The sequence below is a fragment of the Oratosquilla oratoria genome, chromosome 5 (assembly GCF_046742065.1).
Source record: "Oratosquilla oratoria isolate Oo_2021 chromosome 5, ASM4674206v1, whole genome shotgun sequence".
NCBI lineage: Eukaryota > Metazoa > Arthropoda > Malacostraca > Stomatopoda > Squillidae > Oratosquilla > Oratosquilla oratoria.
The window spans coordinates 37,878,156-37,901,483 of record NC_134781.1 but is presented as its reverse complement, the minus strand read 5'-3'; the positions used below and the strand labels follow the sequence as shown (position 1 = coordinate 37,901,483).

The window sequence follows — 23,328 nt, the reverse complement described above, 5'->3', positions numbered from 1 at the left end:
CACCTTCTCAAACTCTGTCTCTAACTTCCTCAATCCCTCCTCTGATCATGCTACAAGTGCAGTGCCATCAGCAAACAACAACTGGCTTATTTCCCATTTTCTCCATTTTCTTTAACCATCTCCAACCCCTGACCCACTACCCCTTCACCTCTGGGACCACCCCATCCATGTATAGATTGAATAGCCAGGGCGACATAACACACCCCTGACGAAGTCCCACCTTTACCTAAAACCACTCACTCTCTCCATTTCTAATCCTAACACAAGCTCTACTACTCTCGTAAAAACTCTTGACTGCTCTTAACCCCTTCCATACGGTGCCGCATACGTAGGCGTCATGAGGAGCAATTGGATACGTGATGCTGCCATATCGGCGTCTTGATTATATTTATTGTAGTTGCCCCTCCATAATGACATTCTCCCTAAACTGTCTGTAATCACATTTTCTATGGTTATCAAAATTCACGGGTGAAAGAGAGAACGATCGATATGAGTGGTGACTATAATTTATGATGCGAGTATTATTACGACACGTCGTACGGCTGGCATCGGCTGCTGCCCGCGAGATTTAAGGCCCATACTGAAGAGGTTAACAGCTTTCCTCGTATCCCATATATCTACAGTACCTCCCACAGTGCCTTCCTTTCTACCCTGTCATAAGCCTTTTCCAAATCCATAAAAGCCCAAAAAACATCCTTACCTTTTCCTATAGCTTTCTCACATATTTGTCTTACCATAAAAATCTGATCTACACAACCCCTACCTGTCCTAAAACCACACTGTTCCTCTCAATCAAGACCCTCCCATAAGCCTTCCCAAGTACACTCAACAAGGTGATCCCTCTGAAACTACTACACTCACACTTGTCCCCCTTTCCCTTGTAAAGCAGAACTATACAGGCACTCCTCCAGTCCTCTGGCACTCTACCCTCTCTTAAACAAACATTGAATAACCTCACCAGCCAGTTCACCATAACTGTACCTCCTTTCTTCAGACATTCTGCATCGCATCCATCCAACCCAGGTGCCTTACCTACTCTCATCATCTTAACCACTTCACTACGGGACTTAAATCTCGCGGGCAGCAGCCAATGCCAGCCGTACGACGTGTCGTAATAATACTCGCATCATAAAATATAGTCACCGCTTATATCGATCGTTCTCTCTTTCACCCGCGAATTTTGAAAACCACAGAGAATGGGATTCAGGGCACATTTGGGAGAATGTAAAAACATGACGCCTACGTGTGCGGCACCGTATGGAAGGGGTTAACAGCTGCTTTCACTTCATCTTTCCCTATTTCTCCTCCATTTTCCTCACTCATCACTCTCATTTTCTTAGCGCTTCCCACTGCAACTACCTTTCCCTCCCTATCCTCATTCACATTTAGCAACTCCCTAAAATACTCTCCCCACCTTCCTCTCACTGCCTTCTCTTCCATTATCATCTCTCCATCTGCACCTTTTACCTTTTCTTCTCTACTTGATTCACCTCTTCTTCCTCTTTTAATGTCTTTCCAAAACATCTTTTTATTACTTAAAATTTTCTGTCATATTCTTACCCCATTTCACATCTCTCCTCTTTGCTTCCTTTATCTTATGCTTAACTTCCCTTCTCTTTACTTTATATCTCTCATATGAGTCCCTCTTCCTAATTTGTAACCAATCTGTGAATGCCTGCTTCTTCTCTTCCACACCCTTCTTTGCTTCCTCATCCCACTACTCACTACCCTTCCTTCTATTTCCTCCTGCCCTCCTTGTTCCACACACCATCTTTGCACACCTTATGACTCCCTCCTTGAATCATCCCCATTCCTCCTCCACTCCTAGTTCTACTCCTCTCTCTTCTTTGCTCTAATGTCTGTAGTTCAAGTTTTGCCAGCCTCTCCTCATATGATAGATCTGAGAGCGTTGGTGCCAATTTCGTAATTGTTCTTTGTATTCTTTCAAGATTTGTTATACATTTTTTTGTACTTGGTGACCACGTTGTCGCTGCATACTCCAATTTTGGTCTTATCAAAGTGACTAGTATTTTCTTCACCACTTCTTCATCCAGGTATGTAAATACCACTTTGATTGATCTTATTATATTATAAGTTTCTCCAAAAATATTTTTTATATGTTTCTCGGAGGACATATTCATAATAATGATTTCTAGGTCCTTCTCTTTTTCCACTTTTCTAATTTCTTCCTCTCCCAATGTATGTGATCCCACTATTCTTTTTTTGCTTCTTCCAAATTCCATAATACTACACTTCTTAACCCCTTCCATACGGTGCCGCACACGTAGGCGTCATGGGGAGCGAGTGTATTCGCGAGGCTGCCATATCGGCGTCTTGATTATATTTATTGTAGTCGCCCCTCCATAATGACATTCTTTCTAATTCTTTTGTAATCGCATTTTCTATGGTTATCAAAATTCACGGGTGAAGAGAGAACGATCGATATAAGCGGTGACTATATTTTATGATGCGAGTATTATTACGACACGTCGTACGGCTGGCATTGGCTGCTGCCACCGAGATCTAAGTCCATGACGCCTACGTGTGCGGCACCGTATGGAAGGGGTTAATGTTGAATTCCATCTCCCACTTCCTACTCCATTCCCATACTTTATTGAGATCACTCTGCAGCGACTCACAATCTTCTTTGGTGTTCACTTTTTTATAAATTTTTGCATTGTCTGTGAAGGTCATATAACTTTCAATTCCTTCATCCATATCATTAATATATATAGCATTTGTATTTCCTGTGTATTCAACTCCTGGTCGTAGTTTTACTAATTCTTGTTTCTTTTTCAGTTTGTTGTTTACAAATCTATAAAATAGTTTTGGTTGATCTTTACATTTTTCTATGACATCTTTTTTGTATTTTCTCTTTTCTTCTCTGCACATTTGTACATATTGATTTCTATAACTAGTATATATTTTCCATTTTTCAGGTCTTTTGTCTTTCTTCCATTTTATCCAAGCTTTATCCCTTTTGTATTTTAACTCCCTACATATTTTGTTGTACCAACACTTTAAATATCCTTTTCCTTGTTTTTGTCTTGGAACATACTTTTCCACTCCTTTATATATATATATATATATATATATATATATATATACATATATATATATATATATTTTTTTTTTTTCAAAATATTCCATTTCTCTTCTACTGTTGTTTCCTCCTTGTGTATCCTTTCCTAGTCTGCTTTTTGAAAGAATTCTCATATTTTATAAAAATTTGTTTTTCCATGCATCAATCTTCCCTTTCTATATTGTTCGTTTTTTCCCATGTATTTTTCCTCATTTAGTTCCAGTTCAACTAATATGTGGTCACTTTTACTTATTGGTGTCTTGTATTCAATCTTGTCCACTATTTCGAGTTCTGATGTGATTATTAGGTCCAGTCTCGATGGTTCTTCCTCATTTCTATATCTAGTATTCTCTTGTTTCCATTGCTTCATTGTATGTTCTATAATCATATCAAGTAGTACATTTCCCCATAGGTCGTCTCCACCCTTCACTGTCATCTTTTCCCAGCAGATTTCTTTACAATTAAAGTCACCCATTATAACTCTTCTTTCTCCATCTTCCATTATCTTATTTAGTGTTATCCTTGTGTCTTCTAACATATTTTTATGTTCTTTCTCTTCCCATGAAGCCATTTTAGGAGGCACATAATTTACCAAAAACTTCCTGCTCTTCCCATCCTTGACCTCCACTTCCATCATAATCATCTCTACTCTATTCTTTCCATATGTGACATTCCTCACATTTATATCCTTCTTAGGCAGGAACATAACTCCACCCCCTTGTTTTACCTCTCTGTTTCTAATCCAATAATTATATGCACCATGTCCTACACTGTTGGGTGGTAGTGGACCTTTCAATTTTGTCTCTACAATTCCCCTTATGTCCAGGTCTTTTTCCTTCAGGTAATCATTTAGTTCATTCACGCCTGTTATTAAGCCATCTGTATTTGTGTAAGACACTTTTAATTTTCTGCTACCTCCATCCTGTTTTCTGTTTCCCCTCCGTTTTTCTTTGCTATGAACCATTTCCTCACATATCCACTACTCTCCAATAGAATTTCTCTTTGTCAGACTCTGTTCTGTTCTCATTTTTTTCGTTAGCTTCTATTCTTTTTGTTTTCTCTTCCTCTCTTTCCTCTCTTTTTATCCATACCTGTTTATATAGATCACTTTTTGCTAGTTTCCCTGTTTTTGCTAAGATATTCTCTGCTGTCATTTGTGACTTGAATTTAACCTTAACCCCTTCCATACGGTGCCGCACACGTAGGCGTCATGGACTTAGATCTCAGTGGCAGCAGCCAATGCCAGCCGTACGACGTGTCGTAATAATACTCGCATCATAAAATATAGTCACCGCTTATATTGACCGTTCTCTCTTCACCCGTGAATTTTGATAACCATAGAAAATGCGATTACAAAAGAATTAGAAAGAATGTCATTATGGAGGGGCGACTTCAATAAATATAATCAAGACGCCGATATGGCAGCCTCGCGAATACACTCGCTCCCCATGACGCCTACGTGTGCGGCACCGTATGGAAGGGGTTAATTGGTCTGGTCTTATCTATATTGTATTTCCCTATTCTATATATTTCTTGAATTTCTTTCCCTGTTTCTTGTTCATCTTGAATTACTTCTAATATATTGTTTACCTTTTCCTTCTCTTTTGTTCTTGTAGTCCTATTTTGGATTATGCTTCTCTTCCATCCCCAATATAATTATACATTTCTTTTTTTCCACTAAGTCTCTAACTATATTCTCCTTCTCTCTCATCACTTTAACAATGGTGTCCTTAGTTTGTTCTTTCATCTGTTGTTTTACTATATCTCTAAATTCAATTTTGTTGTTCTCTTGGGCTTGTCTCTAACCCTGTACCTCTTTTGCTATGGACTCTCTATTGTCTTTATTATTCTTCCTTAATTCCTCATTCTCATCCTTTAACTTTTAACTTTATCCTTTTAACTGTCTTTTTAATCTTCTATTTCTTTGTTTAGGTTTTGGTTCTCCTTTAGTTCTTCCAATTAATCAACTCTTTGTGTTATCCGTGTAAGTTGACTGAACCTAACCTCTCACTGTTCATTCATTTTTGCTAGTTTTTCCCTCTAGACTTGATAATCGGGGGAGGTTGTCATCTTGTCCCTCATTAAATCCATGGAAATAATTATCTTCACCTTCCATTGTGCTGCTCTTATCTATATTTCTAATTTTTATATTTTTACTAATCTTTTCGACTTCACCTCTGTCTGCACATCTCTTGTTGACATTCCTTCCGACTTCCGGAGCCCGTTTGTCACCTTCCTCATTTCCTTCCATTTTCCTAAGTATTCCCTCCCCTTCTCCTTTTTCTTCACCTTCCCACTACACGAGCTTTCCCATTCCCTACTAATACAACTCAGGTACTCCCTCGTCATTGAGATCCAAGAAAATTGTAGTTTTTTTCTGGAGTCCAATCTTTGCTGTCACTTCAATTGTCATATGTATTTACCTAGTTGTATTTTACGGGAAGGGGAGCTATGCTCATGATGTCCCGTCTTTATATCTCATCTTATCTAGACTGTTTTTAAATTCATGTATTGTTTTTGCACACACCACTTTCTCATCTAACTTGTTCCAAATGTCTATTACTCTGTGGGGAAAGCTGTTCTTTTTCAGGTCTCTTCTATAACTGTCTGTCTTGATTTTCTTTCCATGTCCTCTTGTATTTCTATTATCCCATTTTATTAGATCCTCTCTATCAATAGTTTCTATGCCTTTCATGATTCTATAGATAGTTATCAAGTCTCCTCTCTCTCTACTTTGCTCTAATGTCTGTAGCTCAAGTTTTGCTAGTCTCTCTTCATATGATAGTTTTGAGAGTGTTGGTGCCAATTTTGTAATTGCTCTTTGTATTCTTTCAAGTTTTGTTATACATTTTTTTTGTACTTGGTGACCACGTCGTCGCTGCATATTCCAATCTTGGTCTTATCAATGTGACTAGTATTTCCTTCACCATTTCTTCATCCAGGTATGTTAATGGCACTTTGATTGTTCTTATTGAATTATAAGTTTCTCCATAAATTTTGTTTACATGTTTCTCAGGGGACATATTTTTCATAATAATGACTCCCAGGTCCTCCTCATTTTCTACTTTTTTATTTCTTCTCCCAATTTATATGATACCACTTTTTTTTTTTTGCTTCTTCCAAATTCCATTATACTACACTTCATAATATTGAATTCCATCTCCCATTGCCTTGGATTTGATACATTGTTTTTTTCTAAATGCCTTACCCATCTAATTTTGATCATTCTTTCACAATTTTTTTTCACTATCGTACTTGTAAGAGAGACCGGTCAATAGTTAGTAGGGTCTTCCTTGTTTCACCCCTTTATATATTGGTACTATATTTGCTTTTTTCCAATCATCTGGAACTTTTCCTTCTTTCAATGAACTGTTTATTAAACTATGTATTTTGTCTGTTACTTCATTCCTACATTCTCTCAAAATCCAGTTTGTCATTTCATCTGGACCATGCGATTTTCTGACATCGAGATTACTCAAGTGTTTCATTATTTCATTCCTTGATACTTCTATCTCTTTCATAGGGGGAACTTTCTCCTCCCATTCGATATCTCTAGGTTGTGTGTTCTCCCTTGTAAACACAGATTTAAAATGCTTGTTCACAATTTCTGCCATTTCTATTTCCTCTGTGTATTCAACTCCTCCTTGTTGTAACTTCTCTAATTCTTGTTTGTTTTTCAGTTTGTTGTTTACAAATTTGTAAAATAGTTTTGGTTGATCTTTACATTTTTCTATGACATCTCTTTCGTATCTTCTCTTTTCTTCTCTGCACACTTGTACATATTCATTTCTACAACTAGTATATTTCCATTTTTCAGGTCTTTTGTCTTTTTTTCATTTTATCCAAGCTTTATCCCTTTTGTCTTTTAATTCCCTACACCTTTTATTGTACCAGCACTTTACATACTCTTTTTCTTGTTTTTGTCTTGGAACATACTTTTCCACTCCTTTATAAATTTTTTTCAAAATATTCCATTTCTCTTCTACTGTTGTTTCCTCTTTGTGTATTTTTTCCCTTTCTATATTGTTCGTTTTTTTCCATGTATTTTTCCTCATTTAGTTCCAGTTCAACTAATATGTGGTCACTTTTACTTATTGGTGTCTTATATTCAACCTTGTCCATTATTATTAGGTCCAATCTCAATGGTTTTTCCTCATTTCTATACCTCTTGTATCCATTGCATATATATATATATATATATATATATATATATATATATATATATATATATATATATATATATATATTGTGAGCCAGACCCACATTCTCTCCTGGAGGAGTGGTTGGTCTCAGTACAATAAATAAATCAGCATCAATATAATATATATAAATTAAGAATAGAATACAAGATACAAGATTTTTGGGATTACATATGAAAGATTTTATATGGGGCACTGTTGTAAGAGGTGTTCTGTATTCTTCATATGATGGTTGCATCTGGGGCATTTTGAGTCTGTGGCCTGGCCTATTCTGTGTTGAAACTTTTAATGCTTAATGTTGTCAGTGTGGCTTTTATCAAGTGTGGGTTATTATTATTATTTATTTATTATTATTATTATTTTATTTTATTTATTTTTTCTGTGGGACCTATGTCTATGAGTTGTTGTATTAATGAGTTGGGTTGTATGTGTTTTTGTGTGGTATAGGTGGTAGGTTGTTATAAATGCTTAGTATGGTACTGGTGTCTTTTGTTATATTTTGTTGGAGGTGCTTGTGAAGTGCGTGTGGTATTTAGGGTTCTGTCATAGAATTGTGTACCTGTTATTTTCACGTGGTGATCTGTGGGGATGAATTTTGTTTCTGTATGCAGATGTTCAATAGGGTGGTTTTGGTGTATCCTGTTGTTACTCAGTACTCCACTCTGTAATGTATGAAAGTTGTGTTTGTCTTGCTGATTGTAAAGAACCATGCTGTGGAGGTTAGTCAAGGCTGGTTCTTGTAGATTACTTGGAGATGGCTATTAGAGTTTCTGTTGTTCAAGGTCAGTTGGTTTAAGTGGATTTGTTTTTGGGTTGATTTTTGCTGTTAGGTCTTTGATATGTGAGCTGAAATTGATATGAGTTTCAAATGTGAGACCTAGAATTTTAGTGTTCTTTTCCAATAGAATGATTTGGCCATTCAGTTTTATCATATATATTATATACAGTAAACCCTCAATGTAACAGATCGCGATATACTGGATATCTGATATAACGGGCAAAAAATCTGACTGGACAGACCCTTGCTATAACAGATTTTCATCTGTTATAGCAATTGATCCTCAGTTATAACTGATCTTCAGGTTTTACTGTAATTTCTAATCCTACTAATTTCTAATACTAGACAAACTTTGGGATATAACAGATCTGCCTGGTATTTCCATTGGATGTAACAGATCCTCAGTTATAACGGATCTTCAGCAATAACGACTGACCTGTCCCCATGTCATCCATTATATCGAGGGTTTACTGTGTGTGTAAATATATATATATTGCAAAGAAATCACAAAACACACATGATTAACTATTTTTGCAGAAACCACCGGGAAATTGAAAAAACAGATACCGAACGTTTTCGTCTATTTAGACATTTTCAAAGGTACAAAAAAGCAATACAGAAAGAAACAATAAATACATAAGAAGACAAGATACTCGGAGAGGTCCCATGTTACATTTTATCACACACAATTTTGTCAATAATAAAATTGTCCAATTTAAATAAACCCAAACTCAAGTTCATGTTATTTCCAAATTTTCTTTTTATAAAACAAGATTCAATAATATTTCTATAATATTATTACAAGAAGAAATTATTTTAGAATTTCCCCAGTCAATATTATGACCATAATCCCTTTGGTGGACAAATAATCCACTGGACACTATATTTATGTTGGCCTATTCTTTTTTCTAAGCCTTTGCCTGTTTGGCCTATATAAATAAAGTCACAGTTTTTACATGGTATGTTATAAATACATCCTTCTTTACTTCGTGGAGAATTTTTAATTAACAGACTCTTAATGGTATTATTATTTTTGAATACTATCTGGATACCAAATTTTTCAAAAATGCTAGGAAGATGGATTAAATTTTTGTGGTACGGAATTGTTAACATATTTTTATAATAAAATGGTTTGACCTGCAAAGTATTAAGAAAACATTTCCTAGCTTTGATTTTTGTTTTATCAATAAGATGTTTTGGATATTTTAAATTTTCTCCAATGTCATAGATGAATTGTATTTCTTGATCCAAGAACTCAGGGGAACAAATTCTATAAGCTCTCAGGAACATTGAAGAAAAAACTGACAACTTGGATTTTTGACTGTGATACGAGTAAAAATGAATGTACGAAAGGACATTGGTCGGCTTCCTGTAAACGTCGAATTTAAAATATCTTCCACATCGGTAAATATTTACATCTAAAAATGGTAACATATTATTTTCTTCGACCTCTACTGTGAATTTAATGGAATGCACCTAATTATTTAAATCTGACAAAAAAGTATCCAAATGTCATTAGGCCAAATGCATTATATGTCGTCAACATACCTGTACCAAACTGCATTAATTGGAAGAATGTTTGGTAATAACTCTTTCAAAAAACTTCATATACAAATTGCTAAGAATTGGAGACAGTTCCCCATGGCCATGGGGAACTGTCTGGCTCCAATTCTTAGCAATTTGTATATGGAGATTATGAAAGAGAGTTATTACCAAACATTCTTCCAATTAATGCAGTTTGGTACAGGTATGTTGTTCCCCTGAGTTCTTGGATCAAGAAATACAATTCATCTATAACATTGGAGAAATTTTAAAATATCCAAAACATTTAAAATATCCAAAAATTCTCCACGAAGTAAAGAAGGATGTATTTATAACATACCATGTAAAAACTGTGACTTTATTTATATAGGCCAAACAGGCAAAGGCTTAGAAAAAAGAATAGGCCAACATAGATATAGTATTAGAACGGGGCAAGTGTCCCGTGGATTATTTGTCCACCAAAGGGATTATGGTCATAATATTGACTGGGGAAATTCTAAAATAATTTCTTCTTGTAATAATATTATAGAAAGAAATATTATTGAATCTTGTTTTATAAAAAGAAATTTTGGAAATAACATGAACTTGAGTTTGGGTTTATTTAAATTGGACAATTTTATTATTGACAAAATTGTGTGTGATAAAATGTAACATGGGACCTCTCCGAGTATCCTTGTCTTCTTATGTATTTATTGTTTCTTTCTGTATTGCTTTTTTGTACCTTTGAAAATGTCTAAATAGACGAAAACGTTCGGTATCTGTTTTTTCAATTTCCCGGTGGTTTCTGCAAATATATATATATATATACACACACACACGTCAGTCGGGGGCAGCGAAGTCTGGACTCCGGTGATATCTTCAAATTTTAAGGATCACAACGACAAGTACCTGTGTTGTATTTATAGGGAAGGGAAAAACTCGTGGTGTAGTGGGAAGGTGAAGAAAAAGGAGAAGGGGAGGGATTACTGAGGAAAATGGAAGGAAATGAGGAAGGGGAAGATAGGGCCCAGGAAGTCAGAGGGCATGTCAGCAAAAGATGGCCTGACGATAGTGGTGAAGTTGATGTGATTAGTAAAAATGTAAAAACTTGAAATATAGATAAGAGCAGTACAGTGGAAGGTGAAGATAACTATTTCCATGGATTTAATGAGGGAGGAAATGACAACCTACCCCAACTAGTAAATCTAGAGGAGAAACTAAAATGAATGAATATTGGGAAGCTAAGTTTAACCAAGTAATGTTGATTACTCAAAGAGTTGATAAACTGGAAGAACTAAAGAAGGAGAATCAAAACCTAACTAAAGAAATACCAGAATTAAAAAGATAGGTAAGAGAAGTAAAGGATGAGAATGAGGAATTGAAGAGGAGTAATAAAGAGAATAAAGAGTCCATAGCAAAAGAGGTAAGTGGTTGGAAAAAAGTACAAGAGAACAATAAAATGGAATTTAGAGGTATAATGGAACAGCAGATGAAAGAACTAAGGACACAGTTATTAAAGTGATGAGGGAGAAGGAGAATATAGAAAGAGACTTAGTGGATAAAAAGAAATGTATAATTATATTAGGGATGGAAGAGAAGTATATTCTAAATAGGACAACAAGAATAAAGGAAGAAAAGGAAAAAGTACATACATACATATACCAAGGCTTTTTCCCCCTTCCAAGGGAGGTAGCCAAAAAGGGAAAGGCATAAAAACACTCCCACCCATTTCATCCCCAAATACACTCCACACCCCTCCCACCCTTCCTCTCATCTGAGCACCTCCTGGATGACGGGTCATCCCAGCACCCCCCCCACCCCCCAGGGTCAGAAGCACTGTCGCAAGACACAGTACATCCACAGCAAGGCCGCTTCATTTAATCGGCGACCCCCCCTCTCCGTCCCCCTTTGCATATAAGGAGAGGACGGGGAGAAATCCCTTCGGGCTGCGTCAAAATTTACTCACACATACTACCCCACCCCCACCCCCCCGCCCATTCCTCCTCATGCAGTCACAACATCATCCATATACAACCATTCTCCACTCACCTCTGTCTTCCGTCCTCTCCCTTCCTTCCTCAACAGACATTCCCCTCTTCCCCAAAGCCCCCTTCACCCCATCCATCCACCTCATCCTAGGACGTCCCCTCATCTTCACTCCCTCCACATCTGCCTTCCATACCTCTTTTACTAGTCTTTCTTCACTCATTCTTTCCATGTGTCCAAACCATCCTAATATTCTTTCATCAACCCTCTCTCCCAAATCCTTTTTCACCCCTGTTCTCCTCCTCACCTCCTCATTTCTCACTCTATCTAGCCTAGTAACCCCCGCCATACTTCTCAGACACCTCATCTCAAACACATTCAAACTCCTTCTCTCTTCTTCTCTTATGTTCCACGTTTCTGCCCCATACAGTGCTGTTGGCACAATCACTCCTTCATACAGTATCCTCTTCGCATCCATTCCCAAATGTCTATTTCTCATTACACTCTTTAAACCACCAAGGCATTTACTCGATTCTCTCAATCTACATTCTACCTCCACCTTCACTCCACCTTTTCCTGCTACACTTGCACCCAAGTATCTAAAACTATCCACTTCCTCCAGTCGCTCTCCCTTAATGTTCACTTCCAGTCTACTGCCACCAGAAACAGGGAAAGAAATAGAAAAATTTATAGACTAGGGAAATACAATACAGATAAGACCAGACCAATTAAGGTTAAATTCAGGTCACAAACAACAGCAGAGAATATCTTGGCAAAAACAGGGAAACTAGTAGACAGTGATTGATACAAACAGGTATGGATAAATAGAGAAATGAATAAAGAAGAAAGAGAAGAGGAAAAAACAAAAAGACTAGAAGCTAAGGAAAAAAACAAGAAAAGAACAGAGTCAGAAAAAGAGAAATTCTATTGGAGAGTAGTGAATATGTGAGGAAATGGTTCATAGTGGAGAAAAACAGAAGGGAAACAGAAAACACAATGGAAGTAGCAGAAAATTAAAAATGTCTTACACAAATATAGGCTTGATAACAGGCTTGAACGAACTGAATGATTACCTGAAGGAAAAAGAACCGCACATAATGGAAATTGTAAAGACAAAACTGAAAGGTCCACTACCACCCAACAGTGTAGGACATGGTGTATATAATTATTGGATTAGAAACAGAGAGGTAAAACAAGGGGGTGGAGTTATGTTCCTAAGATTATGATGGAAGTGGAGGACAAGGAAGGAAAGTTTTTTACCAAAAACTCCTTCTCTCTTCATCTCATATGTTTCATGTTTCTGCCCCATACAGTGCTGTTGGCACAATCACTCCTTCATACAATCTCCTTTTAGCATCCATTCCCAACTGTCTATTTCTCATTACACTTTTTAATCCACCAAGGCATTTACTTGCTTCTCACAATCGACATTCTACCTCCACTTCCACTCCTCCCTTTCCTGCCACATTCGCACCCATGTATCTAAAACTATCCACTTCCTCCAGTTGCTCGCCCTTAATGCTCACTTCCAGTCTGCTGCCACTTTCACCCCTTGTACATCTCATCACCTTATTTTTACCCACATTTATCTTCAACTTTCTTCTTTCACACACTCTCCCAAACTCTGCCACTAACTTCCTTAATCCCTCCTCTGATCCTGCTACAAGCACAGTGTCGTCCGCAAACAACAGCTGGCTCACCTCCCACTTTTCTCCATTTTCTTTAACCATCTCCAATCCTTGACCCACCACCCTTGCATTTACCTCACACCACCGCATCCATGTATAATTTGAACACCCAGGGCGACATAACACATCCCTGACGAAGTCCCACCTTTACCTTAAACCACTCACTCTCTCCATTTCTAATCCTGACACATGCTCTACTATTCTTGTGATGTTAAAAATTGGGCAACATTTTCATGATTTTTCATTTTCCTGACCTTGAACAAATGCCTACCATGCTGATAATGCTATTACCTGTACTGACTCACCATTCATGATAGAATTGCCAGTATATGTGGTTTGCACTGAAAAAGGCATATTGGCACTGATATTGCATGCCAGTTTTGTAAAGTTTTACATAATGTGCAGTACTTCACATTCATTTTGCTAAATGGTGTTTCATTGTATTTCTTAATGTCATTATAGCACATCACTAGATCACTTCACTGTATCATCTATTGAAACACACTTTGAAGAAGTGTGCATGAATTTTTCTTTGTTGCATTATGTGATGTCACCTACAGTTGTGCCACTTGTACGTTCTGGCATCATATGATGTCACCTGTAATTTAGGGATTGGTGTTTTAATTCTTTGTAGCAGTATTCCACATTGAAATCTTTTGATATTTGGAAGCTGCAAAAATTACTATTTTCATCTACAGCTGAACAGTACAACTGGGAATGGAGTCACAGTAGTGCCTGTTAGCCAGGTGGCTCAGGTTAGAGCAGCTGGAACACAATCAAATGTTATCCAGATTCCTTCCATCCAAGGTGTTCAGCCCATTTTCCAGCATATTCCAGGAATTGGGCAGGTGAGGCTGTTGCTACAGTTTTATGATATTTGTGGTTCAGTGCAGTATTTAAAGCCTCAGAACATAAATTTATTTTATATTCCAGGTTCATGTATTCTCACCAAATAGCTTGCAATCTATTGGAAATAGTGCACAACCAATTACAGTGTCTACCCTTGGATCGACTGGTCAAAGCTCACAGCCTGCTGGTGCTATACCAACACAGATTTTACCTGGGGGTGCTCAGATTATCAGTAAGTTTAGATATCTTTTCATATGTCCAAACCATCCCAGTGTTCTTTCATCGGTCATATTTGTCAGCTCCCCTTCCATCCCCACAATCCTCCTCATCTCACTCTATCCATCCTCATAATCCCACCATACTTCTTAAACATTTCATTTTAAAAACATTTGAATTTCTCAGTATTCTAGTAAATATTCAAATTTGTATAGACTAGTTTAGAAAGATATATTTATGATCAGGGTGGTTAGTTATCAGCAATATTAGCCCCCTGCTCCACTCCTGCTAAGGTCATGCCTTTAACAATAAGTATGTATATTATTATTATTACTATTATTATTGCTATATATATATATATATGTATGTATGTATTTACCTAGTTGTATTATATGGGAAGAGAGCTTTGTATCTTTCAGCATCTAGTTTGTTCTTAAATTCTTGTATAGTTTTTGCACACATTGTTGCCTCATCTAATTTGTTCCAGATATCTACTACACTGTGTGGGAAACTATTCTTTTTCAGATCTCTTCTATAACTATCCTTATTGAGTTTCTTTTCGTGTCCTCTTGTTTTTCTTTTATCCCACTTTAATAAATCTTCTCTGTCAAGGACTTACATCCCTTTCATAATTCTGTAAATGGCCAGTAGATCTCCTCTTTCTCTTTGTTTCAGAGTTGGTAGTTCCAGTTTGGACAATCTTTGTTCATATGTTAATTTAGAGAGTGTTTGTGCCATCATTCTCATTGCTATTTGGATTCTTTCTAATTTCTTTATATCTTTTTAGTACTGGGTGGCCATAGTGTTGCAGCATACACCAATCTTGGTCTTATCAGTGTGACTAATGTTTTCTTTACCATTTCCTCATCCAAGTAATCAAAGGCCACTTTCATTGATCTTAGTAAATTGAAGGTTTCTCCGACAGTTTTATTGATATCCCAGTCTGGTGACATGTCTTTGCTGATAATTATTCATAGGTCCCTTTCTGAGCTAACTTTTTTTTACCTTCTTTGTACCAAATTTATATTGCCCTGATATTCTATTTTTCCTTTTTCCAAATTCCATTATACAATATTTCTTGATGTTGAAGTTCATTTCCCACTGACTCCATTTCCAGACTTTATCCAGGTCTGTCTGTAATGATTCACAGTCTTCCTCTGTACTTACCTTCTTTAGTAGTTTTGCATCATTTACAAAGAAGTTCATATAACATTCCAAACCTTCATCCATGTCATTTATATATATGGCAAACATTATCACAGCCAATACAGCACCTTATGGGACTCCACTTATCATTTCTTCCCAGGTTGAGTATTCGTCTCTAAATACCACCCTCCTTTTTCTCCCATTCAAGAAATCTTCTATCCATTTCAATAACTTTCCTTGTACACCACTTATTATTTAAATTTTTCTCAATAGCTTTTTGTGTGGTACTTTATCAGATGCTTTTTGTAAATCTAGGAAAGCAAAATCAGCCCATCCTTCCCTTTTTCGCATTATTTCTATTAGCCATGAGTAAAAACAAATCAAGTTTGTGGCTCATGATCTTCTGTGTCTAAAGCCAAATTGTTTTGGATTCAGTATATTATTTTAATCCATCTACTTTTGATGACTTTTTCACATATTTTTGCTATTGTGCTTATAAGGGTGGTCTATAGTTAGTTGGATTTTCCTTGTCCCCTTGTTATATATTAGTGCAATATTTCATTATTCCAATCTTATGGTACCTTTCCTTCTTTGAGTTAGTAATCAATTATCTTATATATTTTGTCCGTTAGTTCATCTATACATTCTCCTAATATCCAATTTGCAATTCCATCCAGACTGATTTTCTGACATCAAGGTTTTTTATTTGGTCCCTTATTTCCTTGTCACAGTTATTTTTTTCGTTTTGTGGGATCTTTCTCTTGAACTTTCATCCCAATTTTGTGTATTTTCAATTGTGAATACAGATTTAAAATGTTTATAATTTCAGCCATTTCTACATTATATATTCATCATTCCCTCAGTGTAGTTTCACTATTTCTTGTTTATCTTTTAATTTACCATTCACATACAGGAGTCCCTCAAATAATGCGGGGATTAGGTTCCTTAAATTACAGTGTATGACCAAATCCACGTATGCTGACATTCCATATTAAATACCGAGAACCGTATGTATACGTGTATTTACCTAGTTGTATTTTACGGGAAGGGGAGCTATGCTCGTGGTGTCCCGTTTTCGTATCTCATTTTATCTAAACTATTTTTAAATTCATGTATTGTTTTTGCACACACCACTTTCTCATCTAACTTGTTCCAACTGTCTATTACTCTGTGAGGAAAGCTGTTCTTTTTCACATCTCTTCTATAGCTGTCTTTTTTGATTTTCTTTCCATGTCCTCTTGTATTTCTGTCATCCCATTTTATCAGATTCTCTCTATCAGTAATTTCTATGCCTTTCATGATTCTGTAAATAGCTATCAAATCTCCTCTCTTCTTTGCTCTAGTGTCTGTAGTTCAAGTTTTGCTAGTCTCTCTTCATATGATAGTTTTGAGAGTGTTGGTGCCAATTTTGTAATTGCTCTTTGTATTCTTTCAAGTTTTTTTATGCATTTTTTTGCACTTGGTGACCATATCGTTGTTGTATATTCCAATCTTGGTCTTATCAGGGTGATTAGAATTTTCTTCACCATTTCTTCATCCAGGTATGTAAATGCCACTTTGATTGTTCTTATTAAATTATAGGTTTCTCCAAAAATCTTATTTATATGTTTTTCAGGTGACATATTATTCATAACAATGACTCCCAGGTCCTTTTCATTTTCTACTTTTTTTATTCCTTCTTCTCCCAATTTATATGATCCTGTTATTCTGTTTTTACTTTTTCCAAATTCCATTATACTACACTTTTTTGTATTGAACTCCATCTCCCACTTCCTACTCCATTCCTGTACTATATTTAGATCTCTTTGTAGTGATTCACAATCTTCTTCCGTGTTTTTTTTTTTCAATAGTTTTGCATCATCTGCAAAAAAGCTCATATAGCTTTCAATTCCTTCATCCATATCATTAATATATATAGCAAACATTATTGGGGCCAGAACTGTTCCTTGTGGAACACTGCTTATTACTTCATCCCATTTTGAGTGTTGATCTCTTATCACTACTCTCATTTTTCTTTCTTGCAAAAAGTCTTCCATCCAATTTAGCAGTTTGCCCTGTATTCCTCCTTCAGTTTCTAATTTCTTAAGCAACTTCTTATGTGGTACTTTGTCAAAAGCTTTTTTTAGGTCTAGAAATGCACAATCAGCCCATCCATCTCTTTCTTGTATTATATCTATTAGTTGACTAGATAAACACCATATGAGGACGGAGCCTCATATGGTGTTTATCTAGTCAATCTTGTCGGCAGACTGCCACTTTTAAGCATATCTATTAGTCTTGAATAGAAACATATTAAATTGGTGACGCATGATCGTCCTTGTCTGAATCCAAATTGCCTTGGATTGAGCACGTTTTTTTTTTTTCTAAATATTTTACCCATCTATTTTTGACAATTCTTTCACAAATTTTTGCTATTGTACTTGTTAGAGAGACTGGCCTATAGTTGTTAGGGTCTTCTTTATTTCCTCCTTTATATATAGGTACTATATTTGCTTTTTTCCAATCTTCTGGAACTTTACCTTCTTTCAAGGAACTGTTTATTATGCTATGTATTATGTCTGCTAGTTCATTCCTGCATTCTTTCAAAATCCAGTTTGCTATTTCATCTGGTCCATGTGATTTTCTGACATCAAGATTACTCAAGTGGTTCAATATTTTATTCTTTGTTACTTCTATTTCTTTCATAGGGGGGACTTTCTCTTTCCATTCGATCTCTTCAGGTTGTATGTTCTCCCTTGTAAACACTGATTTAAAATGTTTGTTCATAATTTCCGCCATTTCAATTTCCTCTGTGTATTCAACTCCTCCTTGTCTTAATTTCTCCAAATCTTGTTTGTTTTTCAGTTTGTTGTTTACAAATCTGTAGAATAGTTTTGGTTGATCTTTACATTTTTCTATGACATCTTTTTCATATTTTCTCTTTTCCTCTCTGCACGCTTGTACATATTCATTTCTATAGCAAGTATATATTTTCCATTTTTCTGGTCTTTTGTTTTTCTTCATTTGGTCCAAGCTTTGTCTCTTTTGTCTTTTATCTCCCTACAACTTTTGTTGTACCAGCACTTTACATATTCTTTTTCTTGTTTTTGTCTTGGGACATACTTTTCTACTCCTTTTTTATAGATTTTTGTCAAAATATTAATTTCTCTTCTACTGTTGTATCTTCTTTGTATTCTTTCCCAGTTTTCATTTTGGAAGAATTCTCTTATTTGATCAAAATTTGTTTTTTCATACATCAATCCTCCTTTTCTATATTGTTCATTTCTTTTCATGTATTTTTTCTCATTTCTAGTTCTATCAATATGTGGTCACTTTTGCTTATTGGTGCCTGGTATTCTATCTTTTCCACTATTTTAGGTTCTGATGTGATTATTAGGTCTAGTCTCGATGGTTCTTCTTCATTTCTATACCTAGTGTTCTCTTGGATCCATTGTGTCATTGTGTGGTCAATAATCATCTCAAGTAGAACATTTCCCCATGAGTCTCATCCACCCTTTATGGTCATCTCTTCCCAGCATATTTCTTTGCAATTATAGTCGCCCATCATAACTATTCTTCCTCCATCTTCCATTATCTCGTTTAGTGTTACTCTTGTCTCTTCTTACATGCTTTTATGTTCACTCTATTCCCATGAGGCTGTTTTTGGGGGCACGTAGTTTATTACAAACTTTCTGCTCTTCTTATCTCTATCTTCTACTTCTATCATAATCATCTCTACTCTATTCTTCCCATATGTGACTCTCTTCACGTTTATATCCTTCTTAGTCAGGAACATAACTCCACCCCCTTGTTTTATCTTTCTGTTTCTAATCCAATAATTATATGCATTGTGTCCTATGCTGTTGGGTGGTAGTGGGCCTTTTAATTTTGTCTCAACGATTCCCATTATGTCCGGATCTTTTTCTTTCAGATATTTGTTCAGTTCATTCAGTCCTGTTATTAATCCATCTATATTTGTGGAGGATACTCTTAACTTTCTGTTATTTCCATTGTATTCTCTGTTTCTTTTGTGTTTCTCTCTTTTATGTTCCATTTCTTCAATTTCATATTCACTACTCTCCAGTAGAATTCTTGTTTTTCTGTCTCCGTTCTGGCCTCATTTTTTTTCCTGTCTAAAACTTCCATTCCTTTCATTATTTTGTAGATAGTCAGCAAATCTCCTCTTTCTCTTCCTTGTTCCAAAGTTGGTAGATTCAATTTGGACAGTCTTTGCTCATATGTTAGTTTGGCAAGAGTCGGTGCTAGTTTGGTTGTTGCTCTTTTTATTCTTTCTAGTTTCTTAATATTCTTTTTGGTGCTGGGTGTCCAAAGTGATGCTGCGTACTCAAGTTTTGGTCTTATTAGTGTAGTTAGTATTTTCTTTATCATTTCTTCATCCAAATAAGTAAATGCCACTTTGATTGACCTCAATAAGTTGTAGGTTTCTCTGAATATTTTATTTATATGCTTATCTGGTTTCATATAATTTCCAATCATCACTCCAAGAACTTTTTCCGAGTTTGCTTTTTTTACTTTTTCTTCCCCAATTCTGTAATCTTTTGATATTCTGTTTTTACTCTTTCCAAATTCCATTATACTGCATTTCTTTATATTAAATTTTACTTCCCACTTTTGAGTCCAATTCCAGATCGTGTCCAGATCTTGTTGCAATGAGTTGCAGTCCTCTTCTGTTTTTACCTTCTTTGGTAATTTTGCATCATCTGCAAAGAAATTCATATAGCACTCCACACCTTCATTCATGTCATTAATGTATACAGCAAACATGATCAGGGCCAGTACTTATCCTTGCGGGATACCGCTTCTTACTTCTTCCCAGTTGGAAATTTTTTCTCTAATTACAACTCTCATTTTCCTCCCAATCAGAGTCTTTCATCCATTCCCATAATTTTCCTCTGATGCCACCTTTTGACTCTATCTTTTTTATTAGTTTCCTATGTGGTACCTTATTGAATGCCTTTTGCAGGTCCAGAAAAGCACAGTCCACCCACCCATCTCTTTCTTGTATTATGTCTATTAATCTTGAGTAAAAGCAGATCAAATTTGTTGTATATGATTGTGCCAACAGCACTGTATGGGGTAGAAACATGGAACATAAGAGAGGAAGAGAGAAGGAGTTTGAATGTGTTTGAGATGAGGTGTCTGAGAAGTATGATGGGGGTTACTAGGCTGGATAGAGTGAGAAATGAGGAGGTGAGGAGGAGAATAGGGGTGGAAAGGGAGTTGGGAGATAGGGTTGATGAAAGAGTTTTAGGATGGTTTGGACACATGAAAAGAATGAGTGAAGAAAGACTAGTAAAAGAGGTATGGAGGGCAGATGTGGAGGGAGTAAACATGAGGGGACATCCTAGGATGAGATGGATGGATGGGGTGAAGCGGGCTTTGGGGAAGAGGGGAATGTCTGTTGAGGAAGGACCGGAGAGGACAGAAGACGGGTGAATGGAGAATGGTTGTATATGGATGATGTTGTGATGCATGAAGTGGAATGGGCGGGGGGATGGGGGGTGAGGTAGTATGTGTAAGCAAAATTTGACGCAGCCTGAAGGGATTTCTCCCCGTCTTCTCCTTTTATGCATGGGGGGATAGAGAGGGGGGGGGTGTCGCCGATTTAATGAAGTGGCCTTGCTTTGGATGTGCTGTCCCTTGCGACACTGCCTCTAGCCCAGGGCAGTGGACAAGGTGCAGGGATGACCCGTCATCCAGGAGGTGCTAAGATTGGAGGGGAGTGGAGTGGAGTGTACAGTATTTAGGGATGGAATGGGTGGGAATGATTTTATGCCTTTTTCTTTTTGGCTCTCCCTTGTAAAGGGGAAAACGCCTTTGTATATGTATGTATGTAGTACAGAACCTTGTGGGACTCCCCTTATCATTTCTTCCCAGGTTGAATTCTTGTCTCTACCACCCTTATTTTTTTTTCCCCATTCAAGAAATCTTTCGTCAATTCCAGTAACTTTCCTTGTACTCCACCCATTGTTTCAATTTTTCTCAGTAGCTTTTTGTGTGGTACTTTATCAAATGCTTTTTGTAGATCTAAGAAGGCACAATCTGCCCATCCGTCCCTTTCTGGTATTATTTCTATAACCCTCGAGTAAAAGCAAATCAAGTTTGTTGCACATAATCTTCCACGTCTAAATCCAAATTGTTTTGGATTTAGTATATTCTCTTTCAAATGTTTAATCAATTTACTTTTGATAACTTTTTTGCATATTTTTGCCATTGTGCTTGTAAGGGAGACCAGTCTATAGTTGGTTGGATTTTCTTTGTCCCTTCCTTTGTATATTGGTACAATATTTGAATTTTTCCAATCTTGTGGTACTTTCCTTTCTTTGAGTGAGAAGTCAATTACCTTGTGTGTTTTGTCCATTAGTTCATCTATACATTCTTTTAATATCCAATTTGCAATTGATTTTCTGGTGTCATGGTTTTTTAATTGGTCCCTTATTTCTTTCTGTGTCACTGTTATTTCTTTCATTGGGGGGATCTTTTTCTCTCTCCTTCCTCCTAAATTTGTGAACTTTCACTTGTGAATACAGATTTAAAATGTTCATAATTTCAGCCATTTCTTCATCATCTATATACAGACGCTCCTCTACTTACGTTCATTCGTTTTACATTTTTTCGATTTTACGTTTGAACTCATTGTAAAAAAAAAAAAAGAAATTTGCATATATATTTTTTGTGAATTTTTAAGTTTAGCGCACTCTCCGTAGTACGAGATGCTCAAACAATACTTATGCATGACACTGCGTCCATTGTTTACATGGCACAAACGACAGACTGAATGTGCCTTGCCTCCTTCTCCTCCACCATCTCACTTTATGTTGCTTGAATTTCATTTATTTGAAATTAATGTTATTATTTTACAATGTTATGTTTATAATTAATAATTTAGGGGCATTTTATAAGATACGGTAATAGAATTTATGGATGTATAGTACAGTATGAACGGTCATACATTACTGGAACGTAGAGTAACAACTTACGTTCATTTTCACGTTACGTTCGGAACGTAACTAAAACGTAAGTTGAGGAGCATCTGTATTCATTATTTCCTTCACGTACATACATATACCAAGGCTTTTTCCCCCTTACAAGGGAGGTAGCCAAAAAGAAAAAGGCATAAAACCATTCCCACCCATTCCATCCATAAATACACTCCGCCCCCCTCCACCCTCCACCTTCCCTCTTATCTTAGCACCTCCTGGATGATGGGTCATCCCTGCACCTTGTCACTATTTCATGTTTATCTTTTAGTTTGTCATTTACATACCTGTAGAATAGTTTAGGCTGGTCCATGCATTTTTCTATTATATACTTTTTGTAGTTTCTTTTTTCTTACCTGCGTAATTTTACATATTTGTTTCTTAGTTTGATATATATTTTCCATTTGGTAATTTTCCATCTTTTACAAGCTTTCTCTCTTCAATTTTTAGCCTCGCTACACTTTTTGTTATACATACATATACCAAGGCTTTTTCCAAGGGAGGTAGCCAAAAAGGAAAAGGCATAAAATCATTTCCACCCATTCCATCCCTGAATACACTCCACACTCCTCCACCCTCCCTCTTATCTTAGCACCTCCTGGATGATGGGTCATCCCTGCACCTTGTCCACTGCCCTGGGTCAGAAGCAGTGTCGCAAGACACAGCACATCCACAGCAAGGCCGCTTCATTAAATCGGTGACCCCCCCCTCTCCATCTCCCCATTGCAAAAAAGGAGATGGGGAGAAATCCCTTCGGGCTGCATCAACTTTTGCTCACACATACTACCTCACCCCCCATCCCCCCACCCATTCCACCTCATGCAATCACAACATCATCCATATACAACCATTCTCCATTCACCCCTGTCATCTGTCCTCTCCC

At 36.5% G+C, this 23,328-nt stretch overlaps 1 protein-coding gene across 3 annotated transcripts in view; it reads left to right on the top strand.

The window, feature by feature from the left end:
• The window catches only part of LOC143025470 (uncharacterized), a 78,541-nt gene that overhangs the window by 38,267 nt on the left and 16,946 nt on the right, over nt 1–23,328 (top strand). For all 3 annotated transcript variants that reach the window (XM_076185186.1, XM_076185185.1, XM_076185187.1), the window contains exons 6-7: nt 13,953–14,102; nt 14,188–14,335. In XM_076185186.1, the coding sequence (XP_076041301.1) occupies nt 13,953–14,102; nt 14,188–14,335 (298 nt within the window). The remainder of the gene's footprint in view (nt 1–13,952; nt 14,103–14,187; nt 14,336–23,328) is intronic.